The sequence below is a fragment of the Amyelois transitella genome, chromosome 29 (genome assembly GCF_032362555.1).
Source record: "Amyelois transitella isolate CPQ chromosome 29, ilAmyTran1.1, whole genome shotgun sequence".
Lineage (NCBI taxonomy): Eukaryota > Metazoa > Arthropoda > Insecta > Lepidoptera > Pyralidae > Amyelois > Amyelois transitella.
The window spans coordinates 4,139,053-4,164,590 of record NC_083532.1 but is presented as its reverse complement, the minus strand read 5'-3'; the positions used below and the strand labels follow the sequence as shown (position 1 = coordinate 4,164,590).

Below are 25,538 nucleotides of genomic sequence, written 5' to 3'. Positions count from 1 at the left end.
GCGTTATAGTCCGCACAATTCTCAACATTTTATACCTTGAAGTCATATTCATATGTCTGCCGCTTTGGCGTCCACAGCGCTTGGAAATTTTCCTTATTAAATATATAGGCATCATAAACTAAATTACCGTACCCATACTACGTGACCCGTTCAGAGGCGGATGGGGAGTCTTTTAAAATACCCGTACTTGATCATACGAAGGCTGGGGGGGAGGTCAGGATTACGATGAAATTTTTGATTGAGATGAAATTTCATACTATTAATGATGAAACGATTATCTTTTTAAAGCAAGACCTTTGCGACAAGCACACAAAATTTATACCGTGCGAGAATTTTATACATTAGATATTGACTATGTTGCCCAAGAAATATGAAGATATAGATGGTAGCCCTGAAAAGAGCTTTTGTAGAGCTCTGAAAAGAGCTGTTGTAAAGCTCTGAAAAGAGCTGTGATATTGTGCACACTAAAGAGATGATTATTCCAAAGGATTTGTCTTATCCACTGAAACTTCGTCGATCTCCATTTCTGCTTCTTCCTCTACCGCTGATTCTAATAAGTCAATAGCTTCTGAAAATAATTTTAATTTATTGAATTTTGCATACTTTGGCCTGATGTGTGATATATATGGATCCGAAGTTATTAAAAAGTTATGAAGAATGTCTTCATTATTCTGAATCCTTCCCATTTTCCGAGTGTGTTGCTCCCTTGTATTTCTAAATTCCTTATTTCTTGCTTCGGATGCTTCTTCCGACATTATTCCAATAGGCAGACAAGAGAAATGTCGGCAAATATCAGCCCCATGTATGAGCAGCTTGTGCACACTTGCTGGCATATTGTACCATGGATAGAGGTGTACAAAAAGTTCAGCTGTCTCTCTGCAATATTCCCGGAATTTCTCGATGTTGATGGCATTCCCAGAGGATATGACCTGCAAGATCACAGCGAAATGCCTAATGAGATTCTCATCAATCTTCGTAATCTGTGCACTCTTCTGGTATTCTCTGAAAAATTTTCTTGCAGTGTTGCCATCGTTCGTAGTTCCGAAGCCCTGTTTAACAATATCTATCAAGAGTCCCATCTGCTCTTTGAATTGTTGTTGCGTGAAATCCTTCCTTGCTTTCTTGAGGTTTTTATTTTCACCTCGTGCACACCACATCTCGAAGTCCATATTGTACGATATGTGCAATAGACACTCCATGCTTCTGATCCACATGTGAAGTGTAGAGAGTCCGTACTGGTACACCTCATCCCGAACTGGTCTTGAGAATACTTCTGGTAAGTTATTCATTTCACTGGGTTTTGCCAGACATATATTGCAAGTCGCTGCAGATGGAGTATCGGTGATGATTGTAGCTATCTTGCCATCAATCATCGTCATGTGCAGATCATGACTGATCTCGACTTCCCCGCATCTTGACACAGTCAGGTTTCGGATTTCTTCTTTCATCGCAGCTTCTTCTTGTTTGATGAATTCGCTGGTTTCCTTTGCGAACTGAAACTTCACTGGTCTACAGTAAAACGTGGAAGAAGGTTTTGGATTTTCCCAGATCAGCACATTGTCAGACTCAAGCTTTAATGGCACAAGACTCGTCATGAATACTGATGAATCATCGAAGTCAGGTTGCCCGCTTTTCTGTCTGTAATTACTTTGTGCTGAAGATCCGTCGAATCCCCATTTGCTGGTCATTTTTAGATGTCCATCTGGGAGATTTAGAGGTTCGCCAACAACTTGCAGGATCCTCTGTACAGTCAAATTCAGTAATGACTGCAATTTCACCTTTGCTCCATCTTCAGTTACTTCAATATCAGACGTATCCGGATAGCATTTCTTCTTAGCTTTCAACAGTTTGTGGTACGAAGGAAGCTGTGCAGAACCTTCGTAGTTTGTCAAGAAAGCCCTTAGCGTCAAATATCTCCATTTTGACAAATCCAGTGAAGTAGCAAGGGCCAAAGCTTGATCTTCCTCGAGAGTTTCCTTCTTCTCCTTGTGAAACAAATATGTTTGAACTTCGTGTGCTCGTTCTGGGTTTTTCATAAGGTGCCCAATCACTTGGGCAAGGTCGATTTTTCCTTCCGATTTCAGGTTAGAGACGAGAGCAAAAGACAACTCATCTGCTGTATAGTCAGTTAATGTACCTGACCGTCTTTTTTTTTTGCTTGTTTCCCAGGTCAGAAAATGGTTTTCTGACCGGACTTTCTGTAGAAGTGCTCATATCCTTTGTAACAGAAGATGTGGATGGAGTGACGTAATCTGTAGGCTCTGGTAGCTGATTTTCTTCCTCTATGGTATCTTCAAAAATCTTCGCGAGATTCAGGTTATTGCACACAGGCCACTTGATTCTTTCCTCTAACCAGCCCATATGTTTATTCATAAATGTTTTCTGAGTTCTGTTTGCCGCGGTCCATCTGCGATTCAAGTTGACAGTGATGGATCTTGAAAACTTTAATATTTCTTCAGAATCTTGGTCACAAACACTGAGTGGAATACCAGCCAAAATCGCTTGATGGAGCCTTTTATAATCCTTGAGGTCGCCTTCTCGTAGAAATATGTAGAAGTCCAAGTTGGTTCCAAATCGAGTCATGGTATGTAGATGATAATAGAGCGTCACTGATTTTATGGAGATGTATCTTCTTCAACAGTTCAATTGGTAGTGATTTTTTCGTCGTGGGTCTTCCTGCATTTCCGCCGTAGGCGGAAATGTGGGGTAGCTGTTCAGGGATTGTGGCCCTCTTCAGCGGATGTCTGCGCTGCCTGCAACGGCAGGCAGGTCACGAGCGTGGCCGTGGCGGCCACTAATGAGGTCTTCCTCTTCCTGCGGGGTCAACGGGCGCCGCGGGTGCAGCGCCTGCAGTGGTGTTCGCTGTGAAGATGGCTTCTCTCGGCGATGGCCAGTGTCTTCGGTCCGGCGGGCGAGCGTGGAGTGGCGCGATACCCACAAGGTGCGGGTGCGCCGACCTGTCCGCCCTGCCGAACATATCGCCGGCCAGACGCGAGATGAACGCGTCCAGGCCCTCCCATTTGAGGTCCCGCTGGATCGTCGCGTTCCTCACGTACCGTGGGGCCCTGACGATGTCGCGGAGACATTGGTTCTCTTGAGCACGGAGACGTTGCCTGTTTGTCTCCGCGACATAGGCGTACCACGCCTGGGCTGCGTACGTGAGGCGGGATCTGACGTAGGTTTTGTAGATCCCGAGCTTCGTCTTCAGCGGGAGGCTGGAGGAGAGGACTGGACGCAGTCTTCCCCTGGCCATCTTCACAGTTTGCACCACTGAATCGACGTGGGTCTTCAGGCGAAGTCCACGGTCGATCTTGACCCCGAGGTAGGTGACGTGTGGCTGCCACGCCACGTCCTTCCCGAAGAGCTTCAGCGGCGGCGGTGGGGCGGCGTTCCCGGAGATAATGGCCTGCGTTTTCGCCACGTTCACCGACAGTCTCCACTTCTGGAGCCAATCTGGCAGGGCGTCGAGTGCCTTTTGGAGCTTCTTGGCGGCGTGCTTCGCGTTTATGGATTTCGCGAAGTACGCCGCGTCGTCGGCGTATAGAGCCAGCTTGGCTCCATCGGCGACCGGGATGTCGTCGGTGTACGCAGCGTAGCAGGCCGGGCTCAGGCAGCTGCCCTGAGGAACGCCAGCCCGGACGGGTTTCTCCGAAGAAACGGCGTCTTCGACCGCCACCCTGATCTTCCGCTCGTTCAGGAAGGAGGCCACAATCCTTGTCAGTCTTCTGGGAAGTTGGCTCTTCGACAGTTTGTACAGCAACCCCTCGTGCCATACTCTGTCGAAGGCCTTCTCGTTGTCGAGGAGCACGACAGCCACGGTCTCCTTGCGATTGGCAGCAGCTGAGATCTCGCCAAGGAGTCTGGCGATCTGGAGCGTCGTGGAGTGTTCGGGCCGGAACCCGAACTGCTCGGCGCGCGGCGTGATGTGCGGCAGTATGAGGCCGAGCAGCAGTTTTTCGAACACCTTCGAGAGGGCGCTGAGAAGCGTGATGGGCCGGTAGCTCTCAGGCTTGCGGAGGTCCTTCCCCGGCTTGGGCAAGAGGATCACCCTTCCGGTTTTCCATATGGTCGGGTAGTGGCCCGAGCGCAGAATGCCGTTGAAGAGGCGCGTCACCGCCGTGATGAATCCCGGCGGTAGGTGGCGAAGCGCCTCATTCGTGACGTTGTCTGCGCCCGGGGCTTTCCTGGGCTTCAGCTTCAGGATGGTCCTCTTGACCTGGCCGGGAGTGAAGAATACCGCATCCTCAAGCTCCGGCACTGGCTCCGCAAGGTACTCCCGAAGGTGCTCGACGACGCTGTCGTGGTGGGCCTGGTCCACGATCGGGTTCGGCGTGAACTGACGCTCCAGATGCTCGGCGAAGATCTCAGCTCTGTCTTCGGCCTTGAACCGTGGGAGGCCATCGGCTGCCAGCAGCGGCCGGACGGGTTGTGGCACGCCCGACAACTGCCGGCAGAGGCGGTGAACGGAGGGGATATCACCGCCTACCGATAAGAGGTGGTTCTCCCACGATCTGGCTGCGTGCTCCTCTAGTTTGTTCTTGATTGTCTCCACCAGCTTGTTCAGGTCGGCTTTGAGTGTTGGGCAGCGAGTACTCATCCACAGCCTCCGCATTCTTCGCTTCCGCTCCAGCAGCGCGGTGAGGTGCGCCGGGAGCGGCTCGGGTTTGGCGGTGGCCGGCACGGGGGTCCGTGCGGCGTCGAGCGCGTGCTGGATGCTGCGGGTGATGGCACTCGCCGCAAGCTCGACCTCTTCGCTGGTGGAGACCCGCTTGAAGGCGACACTGGCCTTGTCGCCCACAATTTCGTCTTGGAAATGGTCCCATTTTATTTTGGATGTTCTCCTCGGCAGCGTGACCCTCGCCGGAAGGTCCCGGAGGATGAGAAGAACCGGCCGGTGATCTGACGGCAGGTCCGGGTAGACGTGCAGTGTTGGCAGCGCTGTCAGCCCTCTGTGGGCCACGATGTCGATGGTGTCGGAGCCTCCCAACGTGTCGGTGTGGGTGGGTTCGTCCGGCCCCAACAGCTCGAAGTCGTGGTCCACAGCGGCCTGATGAAGGATTCTTCCGCTTCGGTTGATCCTCGTGGAGTTCCAGGCTGTGTGCTTGGCGTTAAAGTCGCCAGCCACAAGCGTTGGCGTGGTAGTGTTCAGTAGGGACCAGAGCTCGTTGGTGTCGAGCTTGGCCCCTGGCGGTATGTATGCAGCAAACAGCCGCAGCTCGCGGCCGGCGACGCTGATGAGCACGCCGAGGGCGTACATTGTCTGGAACTCCACGTGGGGGATGGGCTGATGAATGATGTTGCGCTTCACCAACACTGCAAGTCCCCGGTAGGCGTATCCACTGACCGGGCTCTTCTCATCCTTCCGGTATGTGATGTAGTTTGGGATGCCAAACTTTTGGTCTTCCCGCAGGTGGGTCTCGCTGACGAGGAGAACATCGATGTGCTGCTCCCGGAGGAAGTTGGCCAGCAAGTATTTCTTCCTCCGGAGCGATTCTGCGTTCCAGTACACGATCCTCAGAGGCGTACCATCCATAATTAAAGGTTAGGGGTGGGTACGCCTCTGAGGGGGGCCGCGGGGACGAGGGCGGCCAGCAGTGCCTGCATCTGCTGCACCGACTGCACCAGCGCGTAGAAGTGCTCCGGTGGGATCGGCGCAGCCGAGGCAGGCGCGGGAACGGTTTGAGGTGCCGGGGGAGGCGGCACGGTTGCAGCCGCTTCTTCCTCCGCCACGGGGGCAGAGCTCACGGCGGCGGCATTCTTCTTCTTCTTCTTCTTCCTTTTCTTTTTCGGGAGCTCTGCTCCCCTGGCGGTCGGTGGGTTGGCGGGGGCCATTAGTGAGGCCTCTGCTGCTTCGGTTGTGGTGTTCTGAGGCGTGGGGGCGGTTCCGCTGCGAGCGACCGGGCCAGCCCGTCTGTTTCTGGCCTCGCGCCGCAGCACCGGGCACGAGGAGTGGTTTGCCGGGTGCGGTCCACCGCAGTTGGCGCAGGTGGCGGGCTGGTCCAATGGCCGCTCGCAGTCCGTGGCCTTGTGGGGCCCTCCGCAGCGCACGCAGACGGTTGCTCGGTGGCAGTTGACCGACGAGTGTCGGAACAACTGACATCTGTGGCACTGGGCGGGTCCCTGTTTTCCCCTCCACGCCTCCACCTTCAGGGTCGGCCAGTGAAGGATCTCTTTCACCGTGAATACCTCCTGGCAGTTCTGTGTTCTGGCCAGGAGGGCGAAGAAGACACATCCGGGGCGATCTCCCCTGCCCCGGATGGCTTTGATGGCTTCCACGGTGAAGCCCTTCTCCTCCAGGTCTTCTTTAAGCGCGGCCTCCTCCGTGTCGGGCGGCAGCCCGCGGATGGCCACCTTCAAGGGACGGTCCGACGGCAACGAATATGAGTGCCATTGGACGTCCAGAGTGTTGATATATCTCTGGACTGTCCTATATTCGTTGCCGTCCTTTGGCGTAAAGTGCACGCCTCTTCCGCGTGCGACGGCGGCCGGCGAGCGTCCCAGCAGTCGGCTAATTTCCCTGAAATGGACCACCCAGTTGGGCAGGTGGTCCACGCAGATGCGCGGGTAGCGCGGCTCCCGGGGCGCTTGTGCCGTCGGCGGGGCGGCTGAGGCGGCAGCGGCGGCGGCGGCGGCGGTGGCGGTGGCTGCGAGGGCTGCGGTTCCAGAGGAGGCCACAGCTGTGGTCGAACTGGAGGCGGCAGGTGTTGAGGTGGTGGGCGGGGCGCGAGGTACCGCTCCCCGTTGTGCCCCTTTCCTTTGGGGAAGCGGGGCTCCGGTGTTAGCCGCTACCCGGGCAAATGATACCGCGGGAGCGGCCAGCGAGGGCGGCGCGCGTTGGGCGGGCGCGTGGGCGGGCGCAAGGGCGGGGGCCTGGGCGGGCGCCTGGGCGAGCGCCTGGGCGGGCGGGCGAGCGGCTGCTTGGGCGGGCGTCTGGGCGGGCGGGCGAGCGGCCGCTTGGGCGGGCGCCTGGTTGGGCGGGCGGGCGGCTAGTTGGGCGGCCGCTTGGTTGGGCGGGCGGGCAGCTGGTTGGGCGGGCGCCTGGTTGGGCGGGCGGGCGGCTGGTTGGGCGGGGGCCCGGCTGGGCGGGCGGGCGGCTGGTTGGGCGGGCGCCTGGTTAGGCGGGCGGACGTCTGCTTGGGCGGGCGGGCGGGCGGCTGCGTGGGCGGCCGCTTGCATGGGCGCCTGGGCGGGCGCCTGGGCGGACGCGTGGGCGGGCGCGCGATTTGAGTCCGCCCCCGCTTGGGCACGGCGCGGGTCCCGGGACTGCCATCTCGGGATCGCTGATCTTCCGGCCGGCGGAGGCTTCATCATTGCATCGGCGGCGGCGGCGGCGGCGGCGGCGGCGGCGGCCTCAGAGCCGCGCTCCGACGCCATTGTGGCCGCGCGCTGCAGGGGGCGGCGGCTTGCTTCCGTCATCGTCAGGTCCGCCATAGACCCCGACGACGACGGCTCCTGCGTGGAGGAGCGGGATTCCTCCTCCCCCATGTTGATGGCGCGCGGCTTTTTCTTTTGGCCTTCTTCTTCTGGGCTGGCCGGCCTCTTCAGGAGGGAGGTAATTACCCTCCCCCTCGGCGTTCCCATATCGACGGGGGGCAGTGCAATCACCCCCCGCCTCGCTGCGTCCAACGCCGTCAGGTCGGCGACCGACGGGGCGACCCCCCGCACCTCATTTTCTTGGAGGCGCAGGTATACGGCCATCCATTGGGCCAACCCCGGCGACAGCCAGTTCCCCTTGACTAGCCGAACGAGAATCTCCGCGTCCCTCTTCATCCATCCCTTTGGGGACAGGGACGCGAGGGGCGCGGGTGTGGGTGCGGCGGCGAGGGCGGCGGTAGCGTCGAAGGCGGTCATGACTGCCGCGGAGGCGTCGGTGGCCGGGGTGACGGCGCTGGCGGCGGCGGCGGTGGCAGCGGCGGCAGCGGCGGCGGCGGAAGTGGCGGCGGCGGTGGCGGCAGCGGTGTTGGCCGCGGTGGCGGCAGCGGTGGTGATGGCGGCGGCGGTGACGGCGGCAGTTACAATAGGTGCTGCTGCGGTCGTCGTCGTCGCCGTGTTGGTGATCGTAACTGCGGCGGCGGGAGCCGCGGCGGCGGCATCGGCGGCAGAGAGCGCCGCGGCGACAGCAGCGGCGGAGACGGCGGCGGCGGGCGCGTGAAAAACGCCCGTCGGCGTAGCATACGCCGCTGGTGGCGTATGCGTTTGGGCGATGTCGGGGGAGAGGTGCGGGGGACCCGCACCTACCCCTTCCCGGGGGGGGGGCTCCATTTCGGAGCCCGGACGACGCGCGGGAGTGGAGTCGCTCCCGAGCAGCCGAAGGAACAACGGGGCCGACTACCCAACCCCTTTTCACCGGTGAGACCCGCTGGTGGGAGGCCGGCTACTAGGGGGATGCGAGCAAATCAGTCCCGAAGTCCTGGCAGGGGTTTCCGCCGGGAGCTATCCTCTCCTACGCAAATATTGTTTGCGGGGTGTTGGGGGGGCGTGGCTACGTCTTCCCCAATCGCGGAAACAGAATCGGCTCGTACTCGTAGAAATTTCCTCGAAGCGACTGGCGAATCCTAGTGATTTTTTTATCGTACGCGCCTCTTTTATATAATTTCTACCTGTTCATGCATCACACTTTGGACGAGATTACGGGCTCGACCAATGAGAGTCGAGTATTTTTTTAGTGGAGGGGATGGAAGAGCGCTATGGAATCTAAGTAGTATAATTTTCAGTGGAGGGGAGGGCTCTGGTAATCTGTCTGGCATTCAGTCACTTTTAATGTATGGTACTAAATAATAGACGTATAAGAATATTAAAAGTGGCCGAAGTTCTCTGTTGCATTTTTAATAATTTTTCTGTGACGATATATTATTAAAACATGCAAACATTTTTGTTTTGTCCATTTTTGTTTGAAATCTAGACAGTTTAACTAATATACTTGATCTACAAAATATAAAACAATGTTTCCTGTCTAGACTATTTTTATTATACTCGATCTAGAATATTTATATTTAATATATATATTATATTAATAAGATAAGGGAACGTACCCATACTACGTATAAAAGGATCCATTTTGTTATCCCCGCCCCTCCTCCTTTTCTGTGATCCTCTGATTCTCTCTGCGATATTGTGTACGTGATGATGAAATCCCCCCCCCCCCCCTCCTATGATCAAGTGCGGTATTTTAAAAGACTGACCCATCCGCCTCTGAACGGGTCACGTAGTATGGGTACGGTAATTTAGTTTATGATGCCTATATATTTAATAAGGAAAATTTCCAAGCGCTGTGGACGCCAAAGCGGCAGACATATGAATATGACTTCAAGGTATAAAATGTTGAGAATTGTGCGGACTATAACGCCTACTAGGCCCTGCCTAACAGTATTACCATTTCAAAGATTTTTATGATTATTACTTTTTCTCCATACAAAAAAATAAACAGTATTTTTTTTTTAAATATGAAAATGCACTTTTTAGCAAAAACCTTATTAACAAAAGTCAAAGCTATTGTTAAAAGGAGTATGTAAAAAAAAAATCAGCGTGATAGCTGCACTTTGATCCCTAAGTCCACCATATACGATTTTCGAACCAGTGTGCGTCGTCGGGACACAATCTATATGTATTGATTTTATGTGAGGTAAACTATTAATTCCTACGGCCAAGGACAATTTTTGTTTACGACCTGTCTTATACGCATTAATATAGAAAGTATATTATACTCAATTGTTTAGAACAGAGCCTATTCCATATCTTTCCCATGGATGTCGTAAAAGGCGACTAAGGATAGATTTGATAACTTTGGAACCCTCTTGAAGGCCATGGGCTAGAGAAACCTGTCACCATTTGATTCTCAATTCCATCATTATGAAATACAGCAGAACGTGTTTTCAGCCTTTCAGCTTTTTCAAGACTGTTGGCTCTGTCTACCCCGCAAGGGATATAGACGTGATTTTATGTATGCGAAGTGTTTTGCTTTGTGTAGAAATAAATAAAATTCTATCATTAAGCCACAAAACTGAACGTGGCATTTCAATCTTTTGATGACTGTTGGCTCTGTCTACCCCGCAAGGGATATACACGTGATTACCATATTATGTTAGAAAGAAATAGCGTTAATCTTCCCTTCCTCAATTTTTGGGGAAAATAATGCAAAATACCTACTAGACGGATTTTGATGAAATTTGTTTGTTTGTATGTAGGTAATATCTTTATTGCACAATTACAAGAAATAGTACCTACCTACATAGTTATAGTAAATCAGTCAGTCACAATTTTTTTATATATTTGTATGCAGTTCTATATTCATTCATGTTTTTTAATGTAGACAATGTGCATTCGTCCACGATTTAGATTTAAAAGATCCATATTTGTAAATTGACGTCCGATGAAAATGCTGCAGTGTTGTTTGTTCCTCCGCTTCTTCTACACGTGCGCTTTGGAAGCGCAAGTAGTTATAATTAGATTTAACTGATGTGACGTCAATAAGTGCTACCTTGTAATAAATCTATTCTATTCTATGGATTATATGAACTACAAATACCCTGATGAGTTATATTAGGTTTTATCGCAAACGCCTTTTATATTTTCAATGATAGCCTGATAACGAATCGTTATACGAGGGAACACTTATAGATTAGATGAACGCTTTGATCAACCAGCGGTACTTTGACCCACGACGTGGAAATGAAGGTTCTTATCTGTACACTAGCGTTCGCACGTGGCAGAGCTCGGGTACATAGGTACCATAAATATAATCACGTCTATATCCCTTGCGGGGCAGACGGAGCCAACGGTCTTGAAGTGTCTCTTTTATTAATATAGATACACACAATATAATCACGTCTCTATGCCTTGCGGGGTAGACAGAACTAACAGTCTTGGAAAGATGCCTATTGGCTATGAGAAGAAAAAGAACTCAATTCGAACCAGTAGTTTCTGAAATTAGCGCGTTCAAACAAACAAACTCTTCAGCTTTATAATATAAGTATAGATAAAAAAAAACTATTTATTATGTAGGGCTCCTTAATGTATCGCATTATTTTTCTTTCCACGCGGGCGGAGCCGCGTGTATGTACTTGCGCATGTTGTAACACAATTTTTAATATAATTTCACCGAGACAAGTTTAGACAAGTTCACGGTCCTTACATTGGAGTTTGGCCTTGTTTGTCTGACGTAATACGCGAGACTAATTATAATGTGAGCTCTTAGCCTCTGTCAAGGCTTGTACGGTGCACAGACGTGAATGAACACAGTGCTAAAACAGTAACAATACTTACTTACAAATAAGAGCTCACATTATGCGCTGTCATGTAAAAATAATAATTTTACTCATTTTTTTTTAGTATATTATTAGAAATACAGACCTCCATTTTTTTTTACAATGAATATAGTTAATTTTGCATGATTGTTCTTAAAATGTTAAGGGAACACTTATAGGATTTTCCGAAATTCCCACGGGATCTGAAGTAGGAGTCATACCTACACATATTTATAGGGGTAGTCAGAGCCAAAAGTCTTGAAAAGACTGAAAGGCCACGTTCATCTGTTAGGCTTTATGATAGAATTGAGATTCAAATAGTGACAGGTTGCTAGCCCATCGCCTAAAGAAAGAATCTCAAGTTTATAAGTCTGTCCCTTACGCGCCTTTTATTAAATCCATGGGAAAGAGGTGGAGTGGTCCTATTATTTTTTTTATTGGTGCCGGGAACCACACTGCAAAACGAGTCATTTTGCGTGCAAATTCGCGGACAAAAACTATACAAAGCACGCCCAGAGCCATTAAAAATACTACTGAGAAAGACATGAATTTTTTTTACATCCCTAAAATACACTGTTCCCGTAGAATTTGCGAAGTCGCGGACAACAGCAAGTCCCCACTAACATTATTAACGCGAAAGTAACTCTGTCTCTCCATCTGTTACGCTTTCACGCCTAAATCACTGAACCGATTTTGATGAAATTTTTGTACAAAGATAGTGTTGACCCTGAGGGTGAGACTAGTTTTTATTGCGACAAAAAAGAAACCACGCAGAAAATCAACGTTTTTAAATAATCATTAATTAATAATGCTTGTCGTAAAAGGCGACTAAGGGATAGATAGGCTTATAAATAATTTCACGGTTCACGGTCCTTACATTGGAGTTTGGCCTTGTTTGTCTGACGTAATACGCGAGACTAATTATAATGTGAGCTCTTAGCCTCTGTCAAGGCTTGTACGGTGCACAGACGTGAATGAACACAGTGCTGAAACAATATTTACTTACTTACGAATAAAGAGCTCACATTATGCGCTGTCATGTAAAAATATTGATTTAATTCATTTTTTTTAGTATATAATTAGTAATACAGACCTCCATTTTTTTTACAATGAATATAGTTAATTTTGCATGATTGTTCTTAAAATGTAAAGGGAACACTTATTGGATTTTCCGAAATTCCCACGGGAGTAGAAGTAGGGGTCATACCTACATATATTTATAGGGGTGGTCAGAGCCAAAAGTCTTAAAGACCACGTTCATCTGTTAGGCTTAATGATAGAATTGAGATTCAAATAGTGTCAGGTTGCTAGCCCATCGCCTAAAGAAAGAATCTCAAGTTTATAAGTCTGTCCCTTACTCGCCTTTTATTACATCCATGTGAAAGAGGTGGTTCTTTTATTTTTTTTATTGGTGCCGGGAACCACACGGCAAAACGGGTCATTTTGCGTGCAAATTCGCGGACAAAAACTAAACAAAGCACGCCCAGAGCCATTACAAATACCTACTGAGAAGGAAATGAATATTTTTACATCCCGAAAATACACTGTTCCCGTAGAGTTTGCGAAGCCGCGGACAGTCGCAAGTCCCCACTAACATTATTAACGCGAAAGTAACTCTGTCTCTCCATCTGTTACGCTTTCACGCCTAAATCACTGAACCGATTTTGATGAAATTTTTGTACAAAGATAGTGTTGACCCTGAGGGTGAGACTAGTTTTTATTGCGACAAAAAAGAAACCATGCAGGAAATCAACGTTTTTAAATAATCATTAATTAATAATGCTTGTCGTAAAAGGCGACTAAGGGATAGGCTTATTAACTTGGGATTCTTTTTTAGGCGATGGGCTAGCAACCTGTCACTATTTGAATCACAATTCTATCATTAAACCAAACAGCTGAACGTGGTCATTCAGTCTTTTCAAGACTGTTGGCTCTGTCTACCCCGCAAGGGACATAGACGTGAGCATATGTATGTATGTATAACTTAAAAATTATATATTTTATTTATACTAAAACGTTTGCCAGGACAGTAGGTAATAATAATACGTCTTTGCCTATACAACCTACGTGTATCAAAATAGTTTATGTCAGCGGTTGATATACTAACCCCGATTCCAAATTGGGTCTCGTAGTGGTGGCGATGTCTCCACTTGTCCAAGGTGGAGGTCGAGGCTAAAGGCTAAAGGCCAATTCTATACAACAAGTAAATCTGAACCCCCGTTATGCAAACATACATACATACATATGGTCACGTCTATATTCCTTGCGGGGTAGAGCCAACAGTCTTGAAAAAACTGAATGGCCACGTTCAGCTATTATCACCCCCGTTATATGTGGATTAAAAACCATTTTGTTATTCAATTCGCCCTAATGTTAATTCAACTCGTGGTCATATGTATAGGTACGTCTTTTTTTTTAAATACATTAAAAACAGGCCAAGTGCGAGTTGGCTTCGCGCACGAAGGATTTCGTTAATATTTATTTATATATTATTATAATTTGCGTTTGTTGTTTGGTAGCCTCTTAATTACTTAAATTTTATTTAATGATGTTTTTTTAAAGGTAACATACAAGTAAATATTTGATGAGAATTTTAAGCGTCTATCTGTAACCGTTTATAATGTTGAACAAAAAAAAAAATACGAAGAAAAAATCACGTTTATTGTAATATTTTAATAAATTATTACAATAATGTAATATTTTAATTTTCTTTTTATTTTCAACGGTTATATACAATTTCAGCTTCCCGTCAACAACTTTCCGAGATAAGCACATACGTACGGACAGAGAAAATAGGTGATTTTTTTAAAATTGTTCTGGTTCTAAAAAAATTTAATAAAACCTCGTTTCAAACCCCTTTTTTACAGAACATACATACATACAAAACACCGCTTGCCGGCACACATTCACTTTAAATTAACTTGGTAAATGACTTTAATTGAAAAAATCCAAATAAATTTTACTTTATTAAAAAAAATACTCATACATATAGTCACGTCTATATCCCTTGCGGGATAAAGCGAGCCAACAGTCTTGAAAAGATAGATAGGCCACGTTTAGCATTTCGGCTTGAAAATAGAAAAAAAAACTGGTCACTGGTCAATCTAGAAATAGTTCTCACAAGTACTGAATCGTATTTTTTACCCTGAAAAGTCAATTACCCTATACGGAAGTGATAAATTTCCCCAAATCAGGTCGTTTCTAGGTAATAATCAGTGTAATCGATTTTCTAGACTTATTGGCTTTTTCGAATCGAAACGATGTAGTCCACTTTACACCGAGACATTCGTCCCATTATTTATTTACTAACTGCATCGTGTATAACTGTACTGTATATATTACTATACCACTGGATTCATCTTCACACCACGGTGGATGTAGAAATACCAGTGATCAGAGGGTGGGATCCTTGCTGGTAGCACGTACAGTCTTGTCGCTCTGTGGAATATTTTTTAATACTTGTTTTCTGTTGCTAACACTATTTTTAAGTTACTTTGTAAATTACTAATAATATATGGAGAGGAGCCAAGAATGCGTCTTTGACCATGATCCTGAATTATTTAAATTAGGTTTTTACACGAAGCGACTCCGGTCTGACCTCCGCAACCTCCGGTGACGAACCTGATCCATATCGGATCCATGATAACACAATCCAGAAGCCTACATATGCAGATTTCTTACACGATGTATACCCTAACTGTAAAATCTTCGGTTAGCACCGCAACTAATGTACATAACTAAGAAAAGAGTCATCCACTTTGACGCCAGCAAAAACGCTAAGAGGATAACGACAATCAATTAACGAGACTGGCAACAAGAAAATTCACTGTCTACAAGAAACGTGTCTGACAAAAAGAAACAAATCAATCGCTCTTCGCTGGTAAAATCGACGATTCGGATCGGCGTAATTGGCCGTGACGAATTGTCGGCTTGTTCCGCTTGGCACCTGCCGATTACTAGAAATTATTATAGGCAACGCCATTATTTAGGAAATGCGGGTTCCTATTATTTAGGAATCGTCTAAATTATTACAGGCGCTGCCTGTAATAATTTAGACAAAACAAGCGTTATGTGCAGATTTGGCTAATCTTACCGCTGACAATTCCCGTGATTTATTTCAGTTTAGTTATATTTGTTACTAAAAAAGTACTGTGACAAAGATTACTGAAATACTTAAAATAATTGTTCTTAACCTGGTTAAAAAAATTAAACTTATAAAATGCTTGCGGTCGTAACCTGCACATTCAGGCAACTGGATGTATAACACTGTAAACTTACATTACAAATGTAAGGCTAAATACATACATGCATACATAAAATCACGCCTCTTTCCCGGAGGGGTAGGCAGAGACTACCTCTTTCCACTTGCCACGATCTCTGCATACTTCCTTCGCTTCATCCACATATGTAAGGCTAAATATAGAAAAGATACTTTAAAAAATTTACATAGCGAGATGAATCTTATTCTTTCACTCAATATTACACTTTAATTAATTTATTCAATATTATATTATGCACATTTTATTGCACCCTGAGCGAATTCACACTATGTCACTAATGATCACCAGTTCCCATATAAAAATAAAAACTATTTGTTTATATAAAAACTAGCGATCAGGCTCGGCTTCGCACGTGTAGCATTTATAGATATAAAAGTCCTCGGAAAACGTTAAAAAAAAAGAAAAAATATCACAATTCTCTGAGATTAGCGCAAAACGTAAAAACAGAGAAAAACGGGGCTCTTATAATATGTAGTGAAGTGATATTATCGCATCGGGCTAGCCTGTAATAAATGTAAGAATGATAAATAATATAAATTCAATACATACATAAAATCACGCCTCTATCCCGGAGGGGTAGGCAGAGACTTCCTCTTTCCACTTGCCACGATCTCTGCACACTTCCTTCGCTTCATCCACATATAAATTCAAGCATATAAAAATTCAATTTATAATCGAGTCGAGTGACCTGGGTCAAAAAGGATCCAACCAATCATAGCACGTGCTGTCTGACAAACTAGCACAAGGTCTAAGCTTCCAATTATAAAAAAATAAATAAAATAAAAAAAAAAACAAATAAAAAAAATACTACGCCGCCGCGCGACTACAAAAAGATGAAATCTATTTATTTCTCGGTACAATGAGGAATAGAATTCTTATTTTTTTATACACGTTTATAAAGCGGAAGTCTTTAGTTTTGCATCATTATTCTTATTTAAAATGTTCACTGCAAATAAGCCCAAAATTAGATAAATCCATTTCTTTTAATTTCTGTGTTCAATGTTATAAGTTTCATTTTGTGAAGATACATAATGTCCATGACTCTGTGTGTGCCGTGTGGTTACCGACACTTGAGAATAGAACCACTCCCTGTCGAAAAAGGCGACTAAGGGATAGGCTTTTAAACCTGGTCTATTCTAAAGTGCGGGAAAATGCACGGCATAATTTTCTTGGGCAGTTGTATGTTGTTGTATTCTCACGAAAAATAACAATAAGTGTATCAGTAGTCATGAGCGGACTTGTGGGCGGTCGTTAGTAATAAATCTCCAACGTACAGACAAAGATTGGGTTACAAACGTTTATTATAAGTTTACAACAAGCCAAGCATTCATATAACGATATTAATTCTCAGAAATGTTATGATATGTATGACTTAACACAACTGTCGCTTGTTTCAGATTTCCAGTCATATGACCCGCGAGCGTCTATGGAATAATCTAAATATAAGCTAAAAATATATACACACATATATATATATATATTATATATATAGTTTAAGCGTAAATATGGCGCGTCACATAGTTACAGTATGTATGTTCTGCCTGCTATGCGCTGCGCACACTTGCGGTTCACACATCGATATACAAAAAGATGGAGTGCTAACATACGATCCGAGTATCGACGTGGAACATTCGAATCTGATAGAAGAAAAGAGAAGAGAGGAATCCAAAGCTAGATATCATCAGAAATTGCAGAAAATCCGACAGAGAGATAGGACGAAGAGAGACGCGAAGGTTGATCCGAATTCGTATTATTCGGAGCAAATTTTGAAACTGTACGGCGAAGATGGTGGTGTGACCATGAATTTGACGGGTTTCAACAGGATGCTGGACAAGTTGGATTTGGGGAAGCTGAAGGTGGGGAGGGAGGAGAAGAATGAGAAGATAACGCATATTGGGCAGACGGCGACTGATACTGAAATTGTTAGTGTAAGTAACACCTTTCATATTTGTGTTTTAATATTAATGAAAGATTGCATACGTACCTACATTCGTGTGATCACGTCTCTGTCGCTTACGGTGCAGACAGAGCCGGCAGTCTCGTAAAGACTACGCAACGGTCAGCTGTATGGCTCAATAATGGAAGTGAGATTCGAATAGTAATAGGTAGCTAGCTAATTTTATTACCCTTTCCTTTAGTCTCCTTTTACGGCATCCATGTGAAAGAGATTGAGTGGTCCTATTCTATATAACCACACGATAAAAATGATCCGTGCCGCGTGCCTTTTTAAATTAGAATGTCCCAAAAAGTCATTTGTACAGCCAATCAAGTCCTTTTTCATATATACATATAGGATGAAGACTCGTCAATGATTTTTATTGTTCATATCAAAAAATATCGTAGTCAGTGATAAGAAATATCCAACAGTTCAAAGACCTATTGATTGATATGCCTGCTACCTTGACATATCAAGATGGATTCTGTTATTTTTGATCTCTAGTTGAAACTGTGCCCCTGACTTCACTCTCGTGGGAATTTATACCAAATTGTACTTCATTATAAAGGCGTGTCTTTGACAGCTTGTTCGATGCAATGGTAGTAGTTCAGCGTCGTGAGACACAAAGTACAGGGTTCGATCCCCGACCAGGGCACGATGCGAAACGAGCTGTTGTTTATTTTTACATACATACATATGGTCACGTCTATATCCCTTGCGGGGTAGACAAAGCCAACAGTCTTGAAAAGACTGAATGGCCACGTTCAGCTATTTGGCTTAATGATAGAATTGAGATTCAAATAGTGACAGGTTACTAGCCCATCGCCTAAAAAGGAATCCCAAGTTTGTAAGCCTATCCCTTAGTCGCCTTTTACGACATCCATGGGAAAGAGATGGAGTGGTCCTATTCTTTTTTGTATTGGTGCCGGGAACCACACGGCACATTGTTTATTTTTAGAAGTATTTATTATCAATTATTTTATCTTTGAAGATGGAATCCAATAACTTCGAATTGTCTCGTAAATATTTATCTCGCTTTATCGTCGACGTGTCTTTTTTTTTTACTCTTTCTACAATAAAACCTTTCTTTTACAGTGTGTGGGCAGCGAAGAGTTAATAAGCACTGTAAATACCCGGTTAAAACCACACGGCCATCATGACGATCATGAAACTGACGCGATTATCACAAAAGATACCTTACAAGACGTCTGCCCCATTCTTCTATATCACAAAGTAGCTGATAATGTTCTAGAACTTAACAATTGCGTTATAAGAAACAATTTAGACAAGAGAAATAGGCGAAAAGACGATACGCAGTTGGATTTAGCAGAAGGGAAGAATATGTACGCCGTTTGGTTATATTCTTCTTTAAGTATAGCAGCTATTAGTGCTTGTGGTTTATTAGGAGTAGCAGTTATACCTATAATGCATAAGACATATTACAATCACCTTTTACAATTTCTAGTAGCGTTAGCCGTGGGCACTTTGTGTGGTGATGCGTTATTACATTTGATGCCTCACGCGATGAGTCCAATGGACGATGAAACGGCACATTCGCACGATGACGGTATGTGGAAAGGATTAGCCGCCATGTTGGGCGTTGTATTCTTCTATTTCACCGAAAAAGGTTTAACTGTAGTCGTGGAATGGAGGAAACGCAGGCAGAAATTGGAAGATGGCAAGTTGCCGACCAGAGTGAGAGTTCTGAAAGATGATAACACTGAAGTGTCCGCGTCCAAAGTGAACAATTCGTCGTCACTGATGAAGATATTCAAACGGGATGAGAAAGGTGATCCCACAACGAAGACGTGTAAGCACAAGTATTCGGAGTATCCTTATTGCTACGATGAAATTGATACTGACACGCACGATGACCATCATTTGAGGGACGGTCAGATACCGCCCAGTCCGCAACCTAAACATAACAATTCTGTCAGCGTGGTGTCGTCCAATGCTTTGAACACGGAGGGCAAAGAAGAGCCTACCGCTAAAGATTGGCTGCTGAAGGAGTCTCCGGCTGTTGTAGAAATGAACAATATCAAACATAAAGAGGATGGTGCTAAAGATTTGAAGGACGGTGATAGTTACACTGTCATATTGAGGTGAGTAATGTCGTGTTATTTATTTATTGGTTAAAAAACAATAGATTAATATTTTCATGGTCAATTATGAATTATTATAATGGCAAGGTTACAAGTAATAAATGTGTTTTGTTCAGATTTACATGTACGGTCACTTAGGAACGCAAACGTTGTAAATATATTAAGATAGATACATACATACATAAAATCACGCCTCTTTCCCGGAGGGGTTGGCAGAGACTACCTCTTTCCACTTGCCACGATCTCTGCATACTCCCTTCGCTTCATCCACATTCATAACTCTTCATGCAAGCTCTCATAACTCTTCATGCAAGCTCGGCGGTTTCGGGTACTTTTGACCTGACCCTTTACCAGAACGTCCTTAATTTGATCAAGATACGTTCGTCTAGGTCTTCCCACTTCGAACTTTCCCTCCACACTTCTTCTTCTTAGTCGTGTCACTCTTGACAGAGTGGTCGTGGTCCTCATGTAGTGTTGGAGGCGGGCGCCAATGTGCGCCTTACGATGTCCCGCCATTTCTCCCTGCTGGAAGTCATCCTGCTGCACTCGTTAAGTGAACCGCCAATCACAGACTTTATTTGGTCGGTCCATCGCATGGGTGACCTCCCGCGCGGTCGAGAGCCTTCCACTTTACCCTGGACAACGAGCCGATCTATGGATACGGCCGCCGATTAAGCCGCCCTCCACACTCGTATATACAATTTATATTTATTTATTTGTCCCACAGGGAGCACTCCAGAGCCCACTTTATTTATATTTATTTGTCCCACAGGGAGCACTCCAGGGCCCACTTTATTTATATTTATTTGTCCCACAGGGAGCACTCCAGAGCCCACTTTATTTATATTTATTTATCCCAAAGGGAGCACTCCAGAGCCCACTTTATTTATATTTATTTGTCCCACAGGGAGCACTCCAGAGCCCACTTTATTTATATTTATTTGTCCCACAGGGAGCACTCCAGGGCCCACCACGGGCACTCGCACGCGCACGGCCACGTGCACGCGCCCCCCTCCTCCATGTCGTCGGTCGCGTGGATGGTCATCATGGGGGATGGACTGCATAATTTTACGGACGGAATGGCTATTGGTGAGACATATTTTATATATTACATACATACATATGGTCACGTCTATATCCCTTGCGGGGTAGACAGAGACAACAGTCGCCTTTTACGACTTCCATGGGAAAGAGATGGAGTGGTCCTATTCTTTTTTGTATTGGTGCCGGGAACCACACGGCACTCACTTATATATTAGGTATATAAAATTCTCTTGTCACAATGTTCGTTCCCGTTTTCATCGGAAACGGCTTGACCGATTCTCGTGAAATTTTGTGGGCATATTGAGTTGGTCTGAGAATCGACCAACATCTATTTTTCATTCCCACAAAATGCAAAAAACGTTTGCCGGGACAGCTAGTATTATATGTATTTATTAATGCATTCATATATTTACGTGTACCCTTGCAGGGTAGACAAAGCCAACAGTCTTGAAAAGACTGATAGGCCACGTTTAGCTACATATTTGGCTATAAGATAGAACTGAGATTCAAATAGTGACAGGTTGCCAGCCCATCGCCTAAAAAAGAATCCTAATCAAATCAAATCGTTTATTTTGTGAACATAGGTAATCACAGGTACGTTTATAAGCCTATCCCTTAGTCGCCTTTTACGACATCCCTGAGAAAGAGTCCTATTCCTTTTTTATATTGAAATTATAAAAAAAAATTTGCCTAATAATTGTTCTCAGGCGCCGCTTTCCAATCGAACATAGCTGGTGGTTTTTCTACGGCCATAGCGGTGTTGTGTCACGAACTACCCCACGAGTTGGGTAAGCATCCATCATATAATCACGGCTGACATATATATATATAGACTTTAATACTTACATACATATATATGAAGTATGCAGAGATCGTGGCAAGTGGAAAGAGGTGATCTCTGCCTACCCCTCCGGGAAAGAGGCGTGATTTTTATGTCATGTTATGTTATACGTATATATGGTCACGTCTATACCCCTTGCCGGGTAGACAGAGCCAATAGTTTTGAAAAGACTGTAAGGCCACGTTCAGCTTTTTGGCTTGATGATAGAATTGAGATTCAAATAGTGACAGGTCGCTAGCCTATCGCCTAAAAAAGAATCCCAAGTTTGTGAGTCTATCCCTTAGTCGCTTTTTACGACATCCATGGAAAAGAGATGGAGTGGTCCTAATCTTTTTTGTATTGGTGCCGGGAACCACACGGCACTATAGGCTAACTCAATCAGTGTTATTTGTCCCGTATATATTATTTATCTATACATACACATAATAAAACAGTAAAAATATTTTGTCTGTACACTTAGTATTTTTGACTGAAATGAATAGAGGGACACTTAGAAGGAATAACAGAAAGCAGAAATATTTTTTATGTATTTCTTGTCTGTCTGTCTGTATGTATGATCACGCTTATCTCCGAAAGTACTGAATCGATTTACTTCAAACTTTCACCAATTGCTTTGTTTTAAATCAGAAAAACAGTAAAGTTTGTTTCATCAAAATCGGTTTACTAAAAAAAAAGTTATCGTCACTTTAATGAACTCAAGGCATGAGTTTGCCTGCAAATAAGTTTACGCGGGAAAAATTCGAAATTTACGCGGACGAATTCGCGGGCAACAGCTAGTTTATTAATTATCTCATTATCTCTCCATCAAGAGATCGTGGCAAGTGGAAAGAGGTAGTCTCTGCCTACCACTCCGCGAAAGAGGCGTGATTTTATATATGTATATATATATATATATATTAATAAACATTATCTCTCCATCCTGTGACAGGCGACTTCGCTGTCCTACTAAAAGCGGGCATGTCAGTGAAACGCGCCGTTTGCTACAACGTGCTGTCTTCAGCGCTGTGCCTGCTGGGCATGGTGTGCGGGGTGGCGGTCGGCGACACGCCCGCCGCCACCCGCTGGCTGTTCGCCATCGCCGCCGGCACGTTCCTGTACATCGCGCTGGTGGATATGGTGAGTGGGGGGGGGGGACTAGTGTCTAATTATAGTTCCCAGAGTGTTGAATAGTGGTGAGTGGGGGGGCGGCTGGTGTATTAGCATAGTTCCTAGGGTCTTGGGTAGTGTGCTCTGAGTGGGGGGCGGCTGGTGTCTTGGGATAGTTCCTAGGGTCTTGGGTAGTGTGCTCTGAGTGGGGGGCGGCTGGTGTCTTAGCACAGCTCCCAGGGTGTTGTACAGTGAAACGCGCCGTTTGCTACAACGTGCTGTCTTCAGCGCTGTGCCTGCTGGGCATGGTGTGCGGGGTGGCGGTCGGCGACACGCCCGCCGCCACCCGCTGGCTGTTCGCCATCGCCGCCGGCACGTTCCTGTACATCGCGCTGGTGGACATGGTGAGTGGGGGGGGGAGGGGGCTAGTGTCTAAGGATAGTTCCCAGAGTGTCGAATAGTGGTGAGTGGGGGGCCGCTGGTGTCTTGGGATAGTTCCCAGGGTGTTGGGTAGTGCGCTCTGAGTGGGGGGCGGCTGGTGTATTAGCATAGTTCCTAGGGTCTTGGGTAGTGTGCTCTGAGTGGGGGGCGGCTGGTGTATTAGCATAGTTCCTAGGGTCTTGGGTAGTGTGCTCTGAGTGGGGGGCGGCTGGTGTCTTAGCATAGTTCCTAGGGTCTTGGGTAGTGTGCTCTGAGTGGGGGGCGGCTGGTGTCTTAGCATAGTTCCTAGGGTCTTGGGTAGTGTGCTCTGAGTGGGGGGCGGCTGGTGTCTTAGCATAGTTCCCAGGGTGTTGGGTAGTGTGCTCTGAGTGGGGGGCGGCTGGTGTCTTAGCACAGCTCCCAGGGTGTTGTACAGTGCGCTCTGAGTGGGGGGCGGCTGGTGTCTTAGCACAGTTCCCAGGGTGTTGTACAGTGAAACGCGCCGTTTGCTACAACGTGCTGTCTTCAGCGCTGTGCCTGCTGGGCATGGTGTGCGGGGTGGCGGTCGGCGACACGCCCGCCGCCACCCGCTGGCTGTTCGCCATCGCCGCCGGCACCTTCCTGTACATCGCGCTGGTGGACATGGTGAGTGGGGGGGGCGGCTGGTGTCTTGGGATAGTTCCTAGGGTGTTGGGTAGTGTGCTCTGAGTGGGGGGCGGCTGGTGTCTTGGGATAGCTCGCATGGTGTTCGGGACCTTCTTCTACATCGCGCTGGTGGAAATGGTGAGTGGGGGGCGGCTGGTGTCTTGGGATAGTTCCCAGGGTCTTGGGTAGTGTGCTCTGAGTGGGGGGCGGCTGGTGTCTTGGGATAGTTCCCAGGGTCTTGGGTAGTGCGCTCTGAGTGGGGGGCGGCTGGTGTCTTGGGATAGTTCCCAGGGTCTTGGGTAGTGTGCTCTGAGTGGGGGGCGGCTGGTGTCTTGGGATAGTTCCCAGTGTTGAATAGTGCGCTGTTCGCCATCGCCGCCGGCACGTTCCTGTACATCGCGCTGGTGGACATGGTGAGTGGGGGCGGCTGGTGTCTTGGGATAGTTCCCAGGGTTGAATAGTGCGCTCGAGTGGGGGGCGGCTGGTGTCTTAGGATAGTTCCCAGGGTTTTGAACAGTGCGCTGTTCGCCATCGCCGCCGGCACCTTCCTGTACATCGCGCTGGTGGATATGGTGAGTGGGGGGCGGCTGGTGTCTTGGGATAGTTCCCAGGGTGTTGTATAGTGGTGAGTGGGGGGCGGCTGGTGTCTTAGGATAGTTCCCAGGGTGTTGTATAGTGGTGAGTGGGGGGCGGCTGGTGTCTTGGGATAGTTCCCAGGGTGTTGTATAGTGGTGAGTGGGGGGCGGCTGGTGTCTTAGGATAGTTCCCAGGGTGTTGTATAGTGGTGAGTGGGGGGCGGCTGGTGTCTTGGGATAGTTCCCAGGGTGTTGTATAGTGGTGAGTGGGGGGCGGCTGGTGTCTTGGGATAGTTCCCAGGGTGTTGTATAGTGGTGAGTGGGGGGCGGCTGGTGTCTTAGGATAGTTCCCAGGGTGTTCGGGACCTTCCTGTACATCGCGCTGGTGGACATGGTGAGTGGGGGGCGGCTGGTGTCTTAGGATAGTTCCCAGGGTGTTGTACAGTGCGCTGTTCGCCATCGCCGCCGGCACCTTCCTGTACATCGCGCTGGTTGACATGGGTTTTATCCCTTGCGTGGTAGACAGAGCCAACAGCCTTCCAAAGACTGATAGCCCATCGCCTAAAAGAAGAATCCCAAGCTTAACAGCCTTTTACGACGTCCTTTTCTTTTTTTCTATATGTGCTTAATTGCTTTTGTTTATAATATGTCTAGATCTATAACATGTATGTATGTTTGTTCCGTGTGGTTCCCGGCGCCAATACAAAAAAGAATAGGACCACTCCATCTCTTTCCCATGGATGTCGTAAAAGGCGACTAAGGGATAGGCTTACAAACTTGGGATTCTTTTTTAGGCGATGAGCTAGCGATCAGTCACTATTAGAATCTCAATTCTATCATTAAGCCATATAGCTGAACGCGGCCATTCGGTCTATTCGAGACTGTTGGCTCTGTCTACCCCGCAAGGGATATAGACGTGACCAAATGTATGTATCTATAACAAATTTTCATTCATTGAAGAAGAAAATGCTGCAGTGCAGTTTGTTACCGCTTCTTCTGCACTGACGCCTTGGAAGCGGCAGTAAACTTAGTTTTTAAGTAATTTATTTGACAATAGGGTACCGGACAACTTTTCAGATTGTGTTTAAAAATAATCTTTATTTATTTATATATCCATAAAAAATATTATTTTAAATAAATAAATCTTTTGGAGTATTTAAAAACGTCAAAAACGTAATTTATTTAAAATTGCCGCGAAAACAGCACTTTACGTCAATTCAGATCGCGTGACGTCATATGTTTGGAAAACAAACTACAAGCCATATTACAAGTGATCAGTGCTTGGATAATTTAAGTATTTTCTCGCAGATCTTGAAACATGCAAAACCCATAAATATCTAACCTTTAAAATCATAGAAAAAAAACA

The 25,538-nt window shown here is 46.6% G+C and overlaps 1 protein-coding gene across 1 annotated transcript in view; it reads left to right on the top strand.

Moving 5' to 3' along the window:
* The window catches only part of LOC106133183 (zinc transporter foi), a 50,514-nt gene that overhangs the window by 21,555 nt on the left and 3,421 nt on the right, over window positions 1–25,538 (top strand). The window contains exons 2-6 of the mRNA XM_060952818.1: window positions 16,921–17,451; window positions 18,555–19,561; window positions 20,514–20,650; window positions 21,313–21,393; window positions 22,375–22,562. Coding sequence (XP_060808801.1) covers window positions 17,029–17,451; window positions 18,555–19,561; window positions 20,514–20,650; window positions 21,313–21,393; window positions 22,375–22,562 — 1,836 coding nt within the window. The 5' untranslated portion in view covers window positions 16,921–17,028. The remainder of the gene's footprint in view (window positions 1–16,920; window positions 17,452–18,554; window positions 19,562–20,513; window positions 20,651–21,312; window positions 21,394–22,374; window positions 22,563–25,538) is intronic.